A 17,057-nucleotide genomic window follows, 5' to 3' on the forward strand; every position below is an offset into this window, starting at 1 on the left:
GGACCTGTAAGGTTACAGACGAAAGTCTTCAGACTGATGATCGGGAATAATGCATCAACATAATCAAAAGCTGAGACTGCACTCTCTGAAGCACAGTCGAAAGCTACTTTTACAACAGCCGTAGCTTAATTACCTGGCAAATCCAGTCCCTAAGGTCCACCATCTACCTTAATGTCTTCCTTCAGGTGTTCGGATTAAATAGCCAGTGCGTGCTACATGTCCCGCTGATCCTAATGGTATTTGGTTGAATAAAAATTATGGAGGTCGTCATTATGAAATTTTCTCCTACCTCGTGTCACTTCACCCCCCCCCCCATGTCCGTACTCTACCCTCAAACACCCTCCCTAGCGTTTTTATACTGGAGACGAGAAGACACAATGTTCTTAATTTCATTTTAGTAAGGATACCCTGAATTTAACCTGCTCAAAATATGAAGATTTCTGTCTTCTGGGTTGTTGCGCTGTGTAGTCTGGTCGATTCATCGCCCTGATGATGGAGGCAGTATGACCTCTGAAACGTTGGTAAACATCGACCAGACTACACAGCGCAACAACCCAGAAGACGGAAATCTTCATAGGATATTCGCTGTGAGAACCTCAAGTCTTACTGCTCAAAATATGTTCGTGTATGCATTTCTGGTTTCTTATTGCCACTCCCAGGTGTGCTTAAACAAAGGCACTTGTAACTCAGACACAATGATGAAGACAATCGCCCATTTCTACGCGCACCCTCTCAACGTGTAATTATTATAATTTTATAGTGGGCGTGGCAAACAGTCGCGAGTAGCTTCTAGCAGAGACCTGCCCGCGCCCAGAAGGCTTCGGGCTTCCCGTTTATGTAATCAAACTCAGTTTTTGTCCTATCAGGCAAACGTCCTTGAGGCCCATAGGCAGGGCGAGGTACAAGCCCACCTCGGACGCTGCGTCCTTTAAATGCTGGCTAACGTTTCGGGAGGAATTTACTCACTTATCACCATGACGACAGACACTGTACTCGTCTGCAACGTGGGCCACTTTCTACCAGACTACACGGACCAACAACCCAGAAGACATCCATTTCATATCAATCGCCTTGAGAGCCTGTCTACATAACGTTTGCCTAATCAAATGATTTATATGGAGGTTAAAATACTAGGAGTTCTATTCCCGACAGGGGAAAGTATTTTTCTCCTCTCCGCCAGTGCTGTGTCTGGGGCCCACCTAGCCTTCAGTCCAGCTCTTTGCCCACGATGTACCTACTTCTATCTAGTGCTGACGTTAAGAACGAGTGGAGCTCGCACATACGTCTTCATGGCGTAATGCTTAATTAAGCACACGAAACAACTGTACCTTTCCAAACTTACGGAGAGCGGGAAGAGTGACTGAGTAGTATCGAGATAAATCTTAAGAAAATAGAGAGCAGTGGACTTACCGGACAAACCAGTAGCAAAGCTAATGACGAGAGATCCTGCGGCCTAAATACACGAACACATTTTAACAGCCCGAGATTTGTGTGACTGGAATGTCGGTTTGGTTGGTGACGACTGAAATAGATTAAAAAAAAATCAAAGCACGCGCTCGCCTAGAAGAATGTCAGGTTCCTTCTAAGTTCAATACCAGATGACGTTATGAGACGCGCACAGTCAGACCTAGTCTTGATATCAACTGCACAAACTATTCAGTATCCAATATAACGAGTGATGATCATGTCCGGCGATATGAAAGGATAAGGAAGTGGTGGTGGCCCATCTAAAATGCCTTCCAGACCTCGCGCCGACAAGGCTGTCAGGTCTTTTCACAAGGCCAAACACCGTTCTGTGGGATGTGCCCCATTATCCCACACAGCGTGGGGCGGGACCCTCGCGCTATGTTTGCTGCTCCGATAAACATATCCGAATATGGCGAGGGACCGAATGGACTTCGCTGCAGGTTGTACTGTACACGCCAGGAAAAGAGAACAAAGCAACTCGCTGAGCGGTGGTTTAAAAAAATTTACGAAGCTGTTTCGGTCATCAAGGTTTACCAAAGATCTCTGCCTGTTCGGAGGTTAAGGCTTTGAGCGGGATGTTCTTTTGTTAAATCTTATGTGGTACCGCCTGATTCGACTTCTAATGGTTAAGTGAAGTGTTTTCTTCGCGGTACGGTCTGGATTCGTAAATATTATGAAGACGAGCTTCGGCTTCAAAGGGTTAACCAGCTGATTTTCGTAATGGTGAGGTGTAATGTTTTCTTCGCGGTACGGACTGAATTCATAAATAATATTCAGACGATCTTCGGCTTCAAAGGGTTAACAACGGTCCAGCAGATTCAGAGATTATTCGGAGTTGAACAAGATGACGTCATAAGCGGCAACTCCATGCAAGTCACTAAGGAACTAACAATCGCTCAGACAGTCAATAAATCCCCCATCTTAAATGGACCACCCTGAATACGACGAAGGGGCGAAAACCGCTATACAGGGGAAGTTTCGCTTGAATCCAAATCAAAACTCATCTGAAATATTTTCACCAGCGCCGCCACTTAACACTTTCAGATGCATTACTTCAATAACCATCGAACACATCGAGACAGTAAGCACTCTAGAGCTTGGGCGACTAATGGCGCATCAGGTACCAAAGAGGATTTACGAGTCATGCAGATGGCTGCCTCGTGATGAGCCAGCAAACCACGTTCCGCGCGAACGTTCACCAGCGGACAATCACCTTCATTAACTCATTATCAGCAAACAGCGGATCGCGGGACAACAGCGACACGGAGGACAAAGTATCGATCCTAAAACGTATTTCACCGACAACGTTCAGTAGCTATTCCTTGTTTCCTTCGGTGTTCGTTGATATATTTAACAATGCTGTATCAACCGCAGATTACACAGCGTCGAATGATACACATTAATACCATCGACCTTGAGCCATCGCGATACACAATGTAACCACTAGACTGAAAGAGTGAGGAGAGCTGGACCATCAGCTGGTGATAATCAGACACCAGTCGTTAACATTGGCTTATTCGCCGTAAAGAAACCAACACGGAGCACTTCCTTGTCGTCCAGCTGCTTTCCATTAATCTTATTACGCCAAACTGCGTAATCATCATCATCATCATCATCCATTCTGCGCCGTCAGTTTCCCTTTTAAGCGAATTTCTTATCGTTTTCTTTTTTTGTGAATGTCTTCCGGTCTTATTTGTCTCTCGTCGTTCCGTGAAATCAGGAACACAACAGATGTGCCACCTCATCTTAAAACAGGCTTGGACTGTTTCCCTCCACATGATAAATGCAGTAAAAACCTCTGAAACGTCGGCCAAGTTCCATCATATTACGCGGCTCAACATTCCAGAAGACAGTCATCTTCACAATCATGAGCCGGCTCCATCCAGCCTCCCTTCTTCACAATCTGTATCCCTGATACCCGCTAAAATGTAACACTCCCGCATCCTCTTGGATACAAAGCGACCGCATCAACATTCCATACGCATGCCTTGTCTCCCCAACTCCAGCTACATACCCAACCCATCTTACCATCTGTACTTCACCAAGACTGCTCACGGACATTCAACCTTCAAACACCCAAGAGTGTGACGTCACTCCAGCACGCATATATATATATATATATATATATATATATATATATATATATATATATATATATATATATATATGGGGCCATGAGGTGTCTCCTACAAACACTATAGCACAGAACATGATTTTCTAAACACCCTACAACCATGCCTCCCGTCTTGGTACTGGTCACACGACCTCAATTCAAATTCGACAAACAATCGACACCAACTCCACGCGAAACACGGCCATTGTCTGGCTTCAGGACTCAGGCAACCCTCTGCATCGCCATCGAGACAGGCGCTGCATATCTGATGAGTGCCCCCCCCCCCCGGAGTACCTGCTCCACAGGAAAATCAGAGGTGGGCCGTAGACCGCAAGGGCCCAGCTTCTGTCTGTCGAATCGAGCGATCTTTTATCATCAAAACACGGGGAAAACATTTTTTAAGTCATCGAAGGCACGTAAACAAACTCATCTGATTTTCATGTATAAAATATCTCACTTATTCTGCATCTGCGTTAACCTGTAATCCAGTGGCGAAACATTTTCAGCTACCAAGACGTGGGCAGCGGGTTAATTCTCACTGCTCTGAGCGACGCACGGAAACGGTCAATGTTGATACAAGAACCTACCATTAGTTAGACCAAACTGAACACCGGTTGTTCTGTAGGACAACGCTCACACAGCAGAAATGTTAGTAATGTTTCAAAGTACACAGAATCACTCTTACAGTTTCCTATTATCAATTCTCTTTAAGCTGTGTCATCCAAGGGTTTTATCCCTAGGTAAATTGTTTCCCCCATGGACGCTAAATCTCCCGCCCACCGCAACCCCTTGCCATTACAAATACCGAAGTTCCCCGTGGTGTAATTTTCTCGGTTCCCCAGTACAGAGTCTGTGCTGTGTCCGGCTGGTACTCACGTGTCTGACATCTCAGGTGGCACAAATACACTGCAAGACAGAGCAGTCAGTATCCCGCGCCACGGCACAGCACGTGGGCAGACAACTCTGCTCCTTGCCTAATATAGCAATCTGTTGGCGTTACCAGTCCGCCACTGAATACCGCAACCTTCTAGTCACAAAGAACCGGTCCGCCACAGAAAGCTGTTTGGCCAAAACGCCAGAATTCTGCTGATCCACTCTGAAGCAGCCTGAGCCAGAACAAGGGCACCAATGGCATGTGCCACGCCCACCCACTCTTCGTTTCTGACTTATTTTACGCCAGAATCTGAGATGTGGAAGGAACTGGTAGCGGCCTAATTTAATGTTGCCTGGAGAAAACCACGAAAATCGTCTGTCACGACACAGCCGGTCTCCGGGGCCTCCCAAATACGAATGAAAACCGATACCAAATCGGCCACGACTCTGTACGTTAATTTACAACGCCTGAAGCTTTAGTCCTACGCCCCCTATACGCCTTCCAGGCCAGTGCTAAGACACAGGGAGGTAGAATATGAACTCCACCCATTTTCAAACAAAGAGGCGAGGAGCTGCAGAGCTGCTGGCTCGTAACGAGGGACTTGCCTTCTTCCGCCTCGTGCTGTCCGCGCGTTCATGTCCCCGGACTTTCATTGTGTTCAATTATTCCTTTGGGGGATTACTAAATTCTTGGACGTTGTCCATCGTCTAGTATTCAAAAGAAAACGCTTTGAAAACTGAATGCGTTTCCGTCGTCAGGTGGAAAGGAAATGGTCACTGGTCCAGTGACTGAGGAGGTTAGCTCTTTCAAACAGAGTGCGTGTCCCTTGAGAATCGGATCTGCGTTCATACGTCATTACATTAGAAATAAGATCATTCTGACGTAATGACGTGAAGTCGCCGGTCACTCTGTGTAACTGTCAGATGAATAAAGAAAACTGAAGGCTTCGTCGGGGGATGCTATTAAGGCTTTGACCGGGATGTTCTTTTGTTAAATCTTATGTGGTACCGCCCGATTCGACTTCTAATGGTTAAGTGAAGTGTTTTCTTCGCGGTACGGTCTGGATTCGTAAATGTTATGAAGACGAGCTTCCGCTTCAAAGGGTTAATAGGACCCCAAAGACTGATGGCGGTGACCAGCATCGCGGCGCACACGTTCTGAGCACTCGGTGTCTGCCCGCCGTTCAGAGGGACACGGTATCATGCCCTGTGACGAACAGGAAGCAATTCTCACGTAGTGGCGTAGCGGTACGTCACGACGTGCAGGAAACAGTCGCTGTTAATTGCCTCAAGTCCCGTTACATCAGGGCGGCCTTTTCATTTCACATGTCTACACTTCCAGATAAGTAACTTTCGAGATTTTACGCCACATTCGCCATTAAGAGAGAAATATGAGACTACGGCACCACAACTTTTCAACTTCTGGTTTATTGAACACGCTAGTAAAGTCAGATATTAAGGCTCTTTTGCGATTTGTGAGCTGGAAACGATCTGGAAGTGCCGGTGGGTTGTTTTGAGGTACGCGTCACGCTCTTCCTTGGGGGAGGTGAGAAAGAATCGCAAGTTAGTCGGCCTCTGAGACGGGGTCTGAACCCGGAACCACCCGGAACCGAAAGAATGATATCAACTCGACGGCGAAGTTCGTTAGTGCCATCGAGTACGTGTCCGTATCCAACCAACCACAATCCAAGCATCACGTTTTCTCTCTGCAACTGTTTCACGCCTGTAATCCTGCCGCGCCAACTACTGACTGGCAGGTAGATAGTTACACGCCCCCTTTCTCTACTCGCTATAGTACTTCCGCTGTCATTTAAACGCTCTTCTATCAACTGTTGCTAGTTATCTTCTGAACTTTCACTGAAATGTGTGCTGACGTAAATCGCCTTCTGTACACCATTGTATAGTGTTTTCCATTCAAAACGCAGCCTAAACAAACGACAACACTGAATTCTGAAGCCGCATCCCGTTCTTGCAGATGATAAATGCATTGACTAAAATTTCATCAGCTGTATCGTCGCTCGGTGAACACTTGTCGTATGCAGAATTCCTGTGTCCTTATATGTTGTTACCATTCGGCGCACTGCCGTCTGATTGTGCTAAATGCTTCACGAACAGCAGCGGACTATTTCGAGAACCATGCGCACAAATGGCGTGAGCAGCGGCCTAGCAGTCAGAGTGCCATAGGGGAGGTCGGGACCCGCTTCTGGATTTAATTTATGTTGTTGGGTTGGGCTACGTTTCAAATGGCACGCCTTGCACCAAAGATTGTAAACCCTTTCATGCGCCACAAAGCCTGGCTTCGACTTAAAAGTTCTACACTCGAAATGTGGTTATTAGCATGTGTCAAGTTTTCTGACCTGAAAAGCAAAACTGGAATTAGCATGTTAGCGGTGCACTTACGTGGAACATGGAAACAAGTGTTACACAGCCCAAGAGCTTGTTCTTAACGCGTGGCTTAAAGTGCTGTATGTAAGGGGGAAAGGGAGATCCTGGGCTGAGAGTAAGACAGCATCATTCAGAAACAGCAGTAGAGAGACAGAGAGAGACTCGGATCAGAACTACACCGTCTACCGTAAGCGCGGTGCAAACAACCTGCAGTCTACCGTACAGAAACACTCAGCCACACATCACAGAGCATTAACCAAATAATCTTCCTTGTAATTGTGTGAATACTAAACTAGACCGATTAATTTGGCTTATCTGACGACTGTCACTTACTCAGACAGTGATGGACTCTAAAGGTTGTTAGAAGGAAGTGACCGTGGCCTAATTTAATGTACTATCCAGGCGGTTGTCCGGGCGCACTGAGGAAAACCACGGACAAGTGTCAGGACAGCCGGTCTCTGGGCCGGAATTTGAATCCGGGACCTCCCGGATAAGCAGCCGGATTAACAACTCGGACGCGACTGCCAATGCGAGGTTTCTGTTTTATCAAAAAACCGAGCAAGAGCAGTGTCCCCCTTCAACCACCGGTGTTCATGTGCTTCTGACATTCCCACAAAGTTCACGTCTTCGTAACTAAAATATCGACCACCCAGTTTAATATTATCTTCCCGACTGACGCCAAACCGCTTTGTGCCGGAAGAAGCCAAGACCAGATACTGAACCTCAACTGTGTATGTAGCAGCAATTCAGTCTTTGCGAGCCCTAAATCTGTGCACTAATATTGAATCACCCTGTATAACGCAGCGGCTTAAAGATACACCATGATGTCCGTGATTTACAAGCCGCGAACACTTCAAAAGTGTGTTCGCCATAGATAACGGACTCATGGCGTCACGTTGCGTCGGCGTGGCTAGAGAATCAATATTAACATTCCAACAACACTCCCGAGCCCAAGTGTTCTCCACGCGGCTAGTTTCAAAGACATACGAGCGTGCAGAGTTCTCGGAAAGCGCATACAATGACATATAAACGCGGGTTCATGTCCCGGTCTCAGCATCCACCAGTCAAACTGCGTTTTGCATCAGAACAAATGTCGTCTTCAGCGTCAAAACGACGCCATCGCTGAAACCAAGTCTCCCGTCACAACACAATATTTCCGGGGGGCAAGACGCCTGATTAAATAACCCACAAGAGGCCTGCCTGCGTCTTGCTCAACTTTTCCACAAGGCAGGCGTGTCTCTCTGCTCCAGACAAGGCTGTGGTCATTTCTCGGGATTCTGTGCGAGTACAGTCGTCTACAAAACAACATCACAGCCCGATGCGTTGGCAAGGATTATTCGCAAAAAAAAGGTAATGTCATCTCCGTTGAAAGACATCTTCTACCCACAGAAAACTATTCAGTTCCTCAAGAGATCTTCATCGCCCTAATAATGGAGGCAGCAAGGACCTCTAAAACGTCCGTAAACTTCTATCAGGCTACACGGCGCTACAGCCCAGAAGACAGCCATCTTAATTTTCAAAAAACTTACACAAACGAAGAAACCCCATAAATCAAGGTAATTACTAACAAGTTTGCAGTCGCTCAGATGGTCAAGAATTATCCGAAAGATCAGGATGTTCGTAAGATCATTGGACTATTATCACGAGCCAGCCGCCTCAAATCAACATCCACACACCTCATTTGAACAACTGCCCTCAGAAAAAATGAATTAACTTCAAATGGCTCCGCCGGAGAATGAAGGGTCACGGCTCCATTTCCCTCTAGGGCCACACTGCAGAAATCAAGGGATTATAATACGGCAAGGATGTGAACAGAGGAACTCGTCGAGAGTCCTGACGAAACCTCAGGTTCAGTAAAAGATGAAGAATTGCTTCACTAGGTAAAAAAACTATTAGCTCCTCTCTAAGGACTCTTCTGAATGGAGTTGCACTCGGCTGCAGAGTCTGCGAACAACCACGAAATGCGTTTACATTTGCGTTACGCGTAGAAACGTACGAAAGAGGGACGGGAACGAACAGTGACCACTGCGAGACGGGGCTGCGGGCGACCTCGTATATCGATCACGTTTGTAAATAATCCAAAGCAAACCGGCGGTGCGCTGGGGGTCAGTGCCCCCCAGAGGGGATATGCCAACCCAGTTCCGTAACGGCATGACGAATAGCCTCCCCTGTCGGGGCGCCAGGGTGGGAACCTCTCAATGTCTAAGGCATCTGAAAGATGTACGAACAATTTCGCCACTTCTCATTCGCGGATGCCAAAGGTGGCCTATTTTAATCCGCCTGTCCAACGAAATTCGAAACAACGATGAATGCTGAGTAGATGAGGATCGAGAAGGAAACCGCTGAGACACGATCTCCGCGTCACGTCCCACTTTCTTGTATACTCTTATTTTTCCGCGTTTCCGAAGCGTGACCTCCGCTCGGCTGTAAAATTACATGCCCATACGAAATTCTTCGGGGGCAATAAACGTACCAACTCATCACGAGGAGGTCAGTGTAACTTGATGGACAGAAAAACCGATCTTCAGTGCCTCTCCACCCCCTTCTTGGGTCCAGCAACCCCATCAACTGCATTACATACTTCAACCCTTCGCAGCCAAGTGATAATTATTTGTAGAAATGGGTTTCGCATGATTCTCGCTGTAAACAGCGTTAACCAGTTTGATCTCTCTAATGGAGAAGAGGTGTGTTTTCCTTGCGGTACGGACTGATTTCATAAGAATTACACAGACGAGGTTCGATCGAACGAAGACTCCACGCAACTTCTCTCCTTGTGCCAGTTTTAATGGTCCCATCTTCTCTTCAACTTACTCTAACCAGAACCTTCCTGACAACTTACTACCCCCCCCCTCTCTCTCTCATTCATTCGGCCTCAAACGATTAAGTACTGAAGGTTTCATAATTCGTATTCAACACGAAATTCCACTACGATGATCAAGTCAAGGTAGATGATATGGTACGAGGGAATCAGCAACCACACAAGGTTTGATTGGGAAACTTAAGGGGAAGACACTATTTGGAGAACCTCGACGTAGATGCGAGGATAATATTAAAAATACATCTTTCGCCAAACGGCTGTAACTGAATTCGCGCGTCTCAGAACAGGCCCAGCTGTGGGTTCTACTGAGCACGGGAATTCCTAGTTCTACCGAAGGCGTGTAGTTAAGCGACTATAAGCTTATCAAGAAGGACTCATCTGCTGCACGAATGTTTACGCCCAGCCCTGTCAGCAACAGATCTGCGTCTGTGTCTACAGAGTGAGCTTCAAGACTCACGAGAGGCAAAAGAGATGCGTTTGTGGGCCAGTGGAGCCTCAAAAACAAAGCCAGAACCAGAATAAAGATTCAGTTTCAACCACGCCCCGTCCCAAACCACAAAGCACGTAACTCAGGGTGCGAGACGGCTGTTGTTAGAATTGCCGTGGAGAACAACGAGCGGAATGTAGACACATGCCCCACATCGCCGGCAGAGCAGGAGGAGGTTGCTAACCGGTCGCTATACTCAACGTTAACGCCACGACAAAGAGGCAGTGGCGGATTTAAGACCGAAAATTTACTTTTTAACACGCAAAACGAAATATAATAATCTGTATGCAGTGGGACTGCTCGTGCATCTTTCGCGGTATATCCCTACCAAGGAGAGTGGTTTTGTGGCGACAAATGAAACTACTCTACTCACCATTATTTTTATTAGCGAGCGACATCAGCGCCATCACAGGATGGACAACCACTGACCTCTGATAGGGTATATCAGGGATTTCTAGTGTCAAGTCAAACTGACGGAGTTTCGTGAACGTAAAAACATCGTGCCACACTATGCTCCGCCATTAACAATACTAACATGGCGGCCGTGCGAACTCGGGAAGCTGAGGAATCGCCATCACTTGTAATGGCGCACATTTCTTGGCCATGGCTGCTAAGAGCAATCAATCATTAGCAGGACAATAGCGTGACGTCTCTATGCTGGTCACTCGAGCGTGTCAACGCATACAATGGGCTGAAACCAGACCGAGACCAATTTAAAATTCCGGGAACTGAGATCCACCATCTCGTAAAAAAAAACACACACAAAGAACCCTGAAAGTCGTCCCTGCCTTCAGATGCTGGGTCTGGCTTCTTCGCTAAAGCACTAGCTCAGGTGGAGACGAACGGAACAGCTGCTGGTCGCCACCAATCAACAGGTTTTCACAGTTATTAACAGAAGCCATCTCGTTTGCGCTGGTCCACTGAGTTAAAAGCAGCTGATCCGAATAAATCGTTCACACGGTCCATACGAACAAGGAAGCTTTTGTTTCGATCGTGCACGTCGAACTTTAAAAAAAAAAAAAAATCTCGCAGATTAGGTCGACTCCGGAACAGACGACGTCAGTGGCGATCAACGTGGGACCCGTTGAGGTAATTGGTTAATTTTTTCCGCAGGTCCTGAAAAGTAATCCCCAAGACCGAAGATCGATTCCCGCTAGGGCAGTCTGTCAACTAGAATTACCGGAAGGGTGACAAGTTTCGACTGCCAGGGCGAGCGTGTTCAGGCCGTCGGATAAAGGAAACGTGGACAACTGTAGCTTCAGGCGGAAAGGCTTGATGCACCCGGAAGCGGACGCGAAGCGCGGCGACTTGAACAGCCCATTTCCGGTGCAGCACGCGTCATTGTCCTACGTGACGGGGCATATGAAGTTTCCGAAACGTCAGGCCTTCTTCAGGCCGAATATCGCGTGTACTACCAACCAGTTACTAAGAACAATGGAACATTACAACTGGCTGACCAGTACTCCTGATTTTGTAAAGGTTTTACTTGATCTTACTCGGATGCTCCAGGAATGTGGTGGTACCTTAAAAAGTACATTAACCCTTTGAAGCCGAGAGAGAGAGAGAGAGAGAGAGAGAGAGAGAGAGAGAGAGAGAGAAAGAGGAAATTGGTGGGGGAGAAGTGAGAGACACTTCGATATCTGGGGGGGAGAAAGAGCATCTTATAGCTAGAAGGTCCCCAGGCAATGCCCGCTCGTCCTTCTGTTAAGGATAAAGTAAGAGTGAAGGCGTTAGTGTGATGATTGGCATAAAAGGCGGAATTTTGAACTTTGTATTAGCGAAAGCTGAGGCTATTAATTTGGAAATTTAATTAATAGCCTCAGCTTTCGCTAAAGCCGAAGATCGTCTGAATATTATTTATGAATTCAGTCCGTACCGCGAAGAAAACACTACACCTCACCATTACGAAAATCAGCTGGTTAACCCTTTGAAGCCGAAGCTCGTCTTCATAATATTTACGAATCCAGACCGTACCGCGAAGAAAACACTTCACCTCACCATTACGAAAATCAGCTGGTTAACCCTTTGAAGGCGAAGCTCGTCTTCATAATATTTACGAATCCAAACCGTACCGCGAAGAAAACACTTCACTTAACCATTAGAAGTCGAATCAGGCGGTACCACATAAGATTTAACAAAAGAACATCCCGGTCGAAGCCTTAATTCATATCCTTCCCAAGTGACCACCATTCGACTCTAAACAACCTAAGACACTGACAGAGGATCGTAAGTAAACAAAGGAACAAAGATTTCTGTCTTCTGGGTTGTTGCGCCGTGTAGTCTGGTAGAATATAAATGAAGCCTGCATGGCGTGTAGCGGAACGTCTTTACTTTTTTACATTACCACGCAAGAAATAATCAATTTTTGCTGTTACTTTGAAACAAATAAGAGTTCCCGCGCTGTGATCCACTTTCTGCTAATTCTCCACTACACGGACTTTCTTCTGCATAATTCAGTGTTTTGACATCTTAAACCTTTGTTCCAGCTCTTTTCTCCTTCAAGAAACCGAATACAATTGAACGCGGAGGCAGTGAGCCGTCTTCTTAAACGCTCGAAATATTTAGGTCGAGGGAATAAATGAGACCGAGTCTGTTTTTTCACAGACATTTACACAAACAAATGTTGCGGCCCCTGCAAGTTCCCTTTGGGGAATCCCTAGCGGCGAAATCACTCCAGAACGCGTCTCGTACTTGAGGTACGCAGCTGATAACGAGATTAGAAAACCTGGTGGTTCTTATAAAAATTGTTTCAATTCAGATATAAGAGCAATGATTTTCAATACTTGGGGACTGCGCCGGGGAGGTTCAAATCAGGTGGAGTAACATATTTCTTACGGTCAATCAATCTGCAGAAAGGTAAATCTCAAGTAACATATGTACCTTCGTGTGACATAAAGGAAAATTACAAACTAAATGACTAAATCTGCTGCCACTAGGAGCGCTGCCGCGCTACTTTGGTACGAACAGAAATGATATCAGTGCTGCCATCTACCGTACATTGTAGAACAAGAAAGATTAGAGGCGTTGCATAGAACCTGGAAATGGCCTTCGACAAAGAACGACACAGCTGATTGCACTCCGCCAGCGCGTTCGGGGGCAATGGCTTACCAATAACCAGTAATATGCGGTCACAACTAGAAAAAAAAAAAGAAGCCAGAATGCCATGTGTCCACCCTTGGCCCTTATCTGTTCTCGCCTCCTGCAACGTGTAGCATGACTCACACCTTAGCAACTAAAATGATCATGCACTACACGAATTAACACTCCCATCCACGTAACAAATGATAACGAAATGTCACAAGGTGTACAAGCGGTGCAGTAATACCAGACAGCCATCTCTTCAAACGGCACAGCCCCTGTGCCTACTGCTCAGATATATTACTATAAACGCTCACTCTACCAAAAAATACTTCACTGTACCAGCATATAAAATATTTAATCTTCAATACGATAGTGAATATGTTCAAAGCTTCGACATTTTATGTGACAAAACAGCAATGAATAACATGTAAACACGTGATACTCGAAAGTAACTTGGCTGAAATAAAACTAGACAGTCAACTATTTCTTTGTCCCTTAAAGTTTTAAAACAAGCTACAAAACAATGCATTTATAAAATTATTCACTCCAACAATAATGTTTCATACAGGTATACTACACAACGGAATTCAAGTTCACGCCGAAGACCGCGCCCGAGGAAAACTCTCGCGACCTGGTACAACGAATTATATAACATTGGTTATTACATAATACAAACTTACTTGCTAGAATTCCTGGCAGTATCTCCCAGGCCATCACTGTAACTTGTGGACGTCATTTTCATAGAACACAAAGATTTCTTCTCACTATCTTACTTTACAGGCTAACCACTTCCAACTACGCAAACTGTCGTTAGGCGCTCAATGCGCAAGTTGAATCTTGTACACGACACGTGATTGGTCCAAGCTCAGGACATGCTCAGCAATCACGACGTATAATTATACTAAAACATTTATATAATTATGAAAGAATAGTGCACATAATTAATTCACAGATGCAACAGTTACAATTAAATCTTTTATAAAAAAATGTAACAATAAATGAGTTTAGAAAAACAAGTGAAACCTGATAATTATATTTTTACCTATAGATGACAGTACTGATCATAGCAACAAATATGTCGCTATGTTGTTAGTGGGTGACGTTTTTACAGGTTATTTTAAACGTAGCTGATATTTGCTTATGCAGAAAGTGGATTTGTAAAGACGCATTGCTTGCCATAGGTATAATTTCATGTAAATATTAAATATTAAGCTGGTGTTTTGACCACAAAAGAATATGTTGAACCAAGCTGCCGTGGAAGCCCTATATTCAGCAACATATGTAGAGAATTATCTTGATTGCGTTGAAAACCTTCCTGATGATTTACAAAGACACCTTTCGCGAATGAGAGAGTTAGATGTCACATACCAAGGTACGTGTTTAACTGGTTTTGTTTTATCTTTTATTTGAATCCTGACTGATACCTAAGTTGGGAACCCTTAACTTCAAACAAGATCTGACAGGCAACTACCACAACACTTACGCCGACGTGAAACAGGTAGACGAGTTTTCCATTGACTTGGCACAAGTTAAAAAGTTACAGCAGAATTTAGGCCAACTGTGTTGGTAAGTTATAAAGTTTTGCTCTAAGTGTTTGTTGATAGAGTCACAGTTTCATATTGTACTGAAAGTTTGTGAAAAGGTAAAGTTAAATCTGCAGACAATTTTTTGCAGCGTTTTTAAAGGAGGTAGAGCAACAGCAGGAGTCATCACGACGTGATTCAGACTTGGCAACAAAGCGCCGCATCTTACTGCGCATCCAGCAGACTTTGATTGCTGCGCAAGAAGTGGGAGATGAGAAGCTTCAAATTGTGCAGACAATTCAGGACCTAATTGAGAATAAAGCACGGCAGCTTGAGCTCGACTACAGGAACTTGGGTGAGAGCATTTCATTTCCTGTTTCAGAAAGGAAATGGCAAAATAGAATTGTCTTATCAACTTTGGTTTTATTTGATCCCTTTAAGGGTGATGCGTTGGCAATTTTTGTTATTTATATTGGTACATAATAATCTTACCTTCATAATTAATGTAGATTTTTACCCAAAAAAGTTACGTTATTTTAGGAAAGCAGTGTAATAATATTGTACAGCAGAAGGTTTCAATTTCGTACTGAAATGCATCTTTTGTTGACTGAATTGAACCCTGTAAAATAGATCATGAACAGGAACTTGATTTTTTCATCTAACAATGGTGGAAAGTTATGCAATGATTCCTTAAGTCTACAAAGTAACATGAATTTTCTGGTTGAAAGAGATCACCTTGAAAATAATACGTTTTAAAAATTGCAAAAGTATAACACAGGAGTTACCATTAGTGATGCCACAAGAGTGAAGTTAGTCAGGAAGATGTCCATTATGGCTGGCAAGTGCTGGTGAAAAGTAAGGAAACCTGGGTCATTGCTTGTGAAAATACCTGATGATGTTTGGTTGCAGACTTTACCAAGGACCAGGAGAACACAGAACCGAACCGGGAGAACCACCACCATCACCACCACGGTTTGGGGAACTCAAGTGGTGGTGGCGGAGGTGCATCTAGTGCCGGAGAACGGCAGTCTAAACGCGCCAGACGCTCGCGCACTGAACAGCTGACAACAGGCATCGACGCTGGCAACACTGCCGATCTGCTGTCACCACCAGAAGCTGCATCCACTAGAGGGGGCGGCAGTTCGGGAACCACATCGGGAGGCACGGGCGGTGGTGGCAGTAGTGAGCGTAAGAAAGGTGGCAATGCTGGCAAGAAGAAAAAGCGCAAGTCTCGTCAGTCGCAGCAACAACAGCAACAGCATGTCCAGCAGCAACGAGATGAATCGCCACCCCACGAGGATGAACTTGCTATTGATCCAGATGAGCCCACCTATTGCCTGTGTGACCAGATATCATATGGAGAGATGATCCTATGTGACAATGACCTTTGCCCCATAGAATGGTTCCACTTCTCATGTGTAGCCCTTGCCACTAAACCGAAGGGCAAGTGGTACTGCCCCAAATGTCGGGGCGACCGCCCCAATGTCATGAAGCCCAAGGCTCAGTTTCTGAAAGAACTTGAAAGGTATAATAAGGAAAAGGAAGAAAAGTCATAAGTAGCATCTGGACTTAAGTGGTTGGCAAAATCTCAAGTATCTTTTATCATCATTTACATCAATTCATGTGTAGCATTGCTATCTTACTTTTCTGTCTTAGAATCAATTTTTTATAATTTATGTATGATTACCTCACATTGGGGTTCAAAACTAATATTTAAATTAATTTTTTAAACATAACTAAAATGATAAGTACTCTCTTCTTCCAGTGCATACTGATTAACTGTATGACATTTCAACTCTTGCTAGAAGTACGTGCTCAAGAATTTTAATAAAGCTTTGGTAAATTTCAGTAAATTGTACCATTTCCTTGTCCTCTCCTTCAATAGTTGCACAAAGGGAATCAACTTATAACCAGCGTTACATGGATCTTATAATATTCTAGGGTTAGTTTTGGAATGTACATTCTATGATGTTCCCTGGAACAAATCATAAAGACACTCTCTATAAATTGACCATGTTTTATTGCTGTGTATCTGTCTTTAATCAATGGAATTGGTAGCATACATGGAGAAAATGAATCCGTATAAAATTTTGCTCGAAGTAGATCAGCGAGCTGAACATATAGCTCAGATGGGTGAGAGAAAGCCTATGCCGAAAATTGTGATTGGAAAAATTCTGAGACAAAGGACACTTGGGAGACCAAAAATAAAATGGGAGGATAATATTAAAATTAATTTTATGGAAATATATTTTGAGAATGGGAGATGTAGTGGGTCACAATCTTATCCAATTTCAGGTTTTGACATTTAAG

At 44.8% G+C, this 17,057-nt stretch overlaps 2 protein-coding genes across 3 annotated transcripts in view; one reads left to right on the top strand and one right to left on the bottom strand.

The window, feature by feature from the left end:
- The window catches only part of LOC110833356 (microtubule-associated protein Jupiter), a 39,103-nt gene extending 25,028 nt beyond the window's left edge, over positions 1-14,075 (bottom strand). The window contains exon 1 of one of the 2 annotated variants that reach the window (XM_022071329.2): positions 13,905-14,075. In XM_022071329.2, coding sequence (XP_021927021.1) covers positions 13,905-13,966 — 62 coding nt within the window. In that variant the 5' untranslated portion in view covers positions 13,967-14,075. Of the gene's footprint in view, positions 1-4,456; positions 4,581-13,904 lie in introns of those variants that run through there. The other variant, XM_022071328.2, reaches the window with a different exon arrangement.
- Positions 14,076-14,206: 131 nt separating this feature from the next.
- Positions 14,207-16,600, top strand: LOC110833355 (inhibitor of growth protein 1). The gene is made up of 3 exons (XM_022071325.2): positions 14,207-14,596; positions 14,899-15,102; positions 15,657-16,600. The coding sequence occupies exons 1-3, from the start codon at positions 14,461-14,463 to the stop codon at positions 16,301-16,303; spliced, it is 987 nt and encodes a 328-aa protein (XP_021927017.1). The 5' UTR covers positions 14,207-14,460; the 3' UTR covers positions 16,304-16,600.
- Positions 16,601-17,057: the final 457 nt, after the last annotated feature.

The sequence above is a fragment of the Zootermopsis nevadensis genome, unplaced genomic scaffold (assembly GCF_977971745.1).
Source record: "Zootermopsis nevadensis isolate Lab colony 2312 unplaced genomic scaffold, Znev_1.0 Znev_ptg000012l, whole genome shotgun sequence".
In the NCBI taxonomy this organism is placed as follows: domain Eukaryota; kingdom Metazoa; phylum Arthropoda; class Insecta; order Blattodea; family Termopsidae; genus Zootermopsis; species Zootermopsis nevadensis.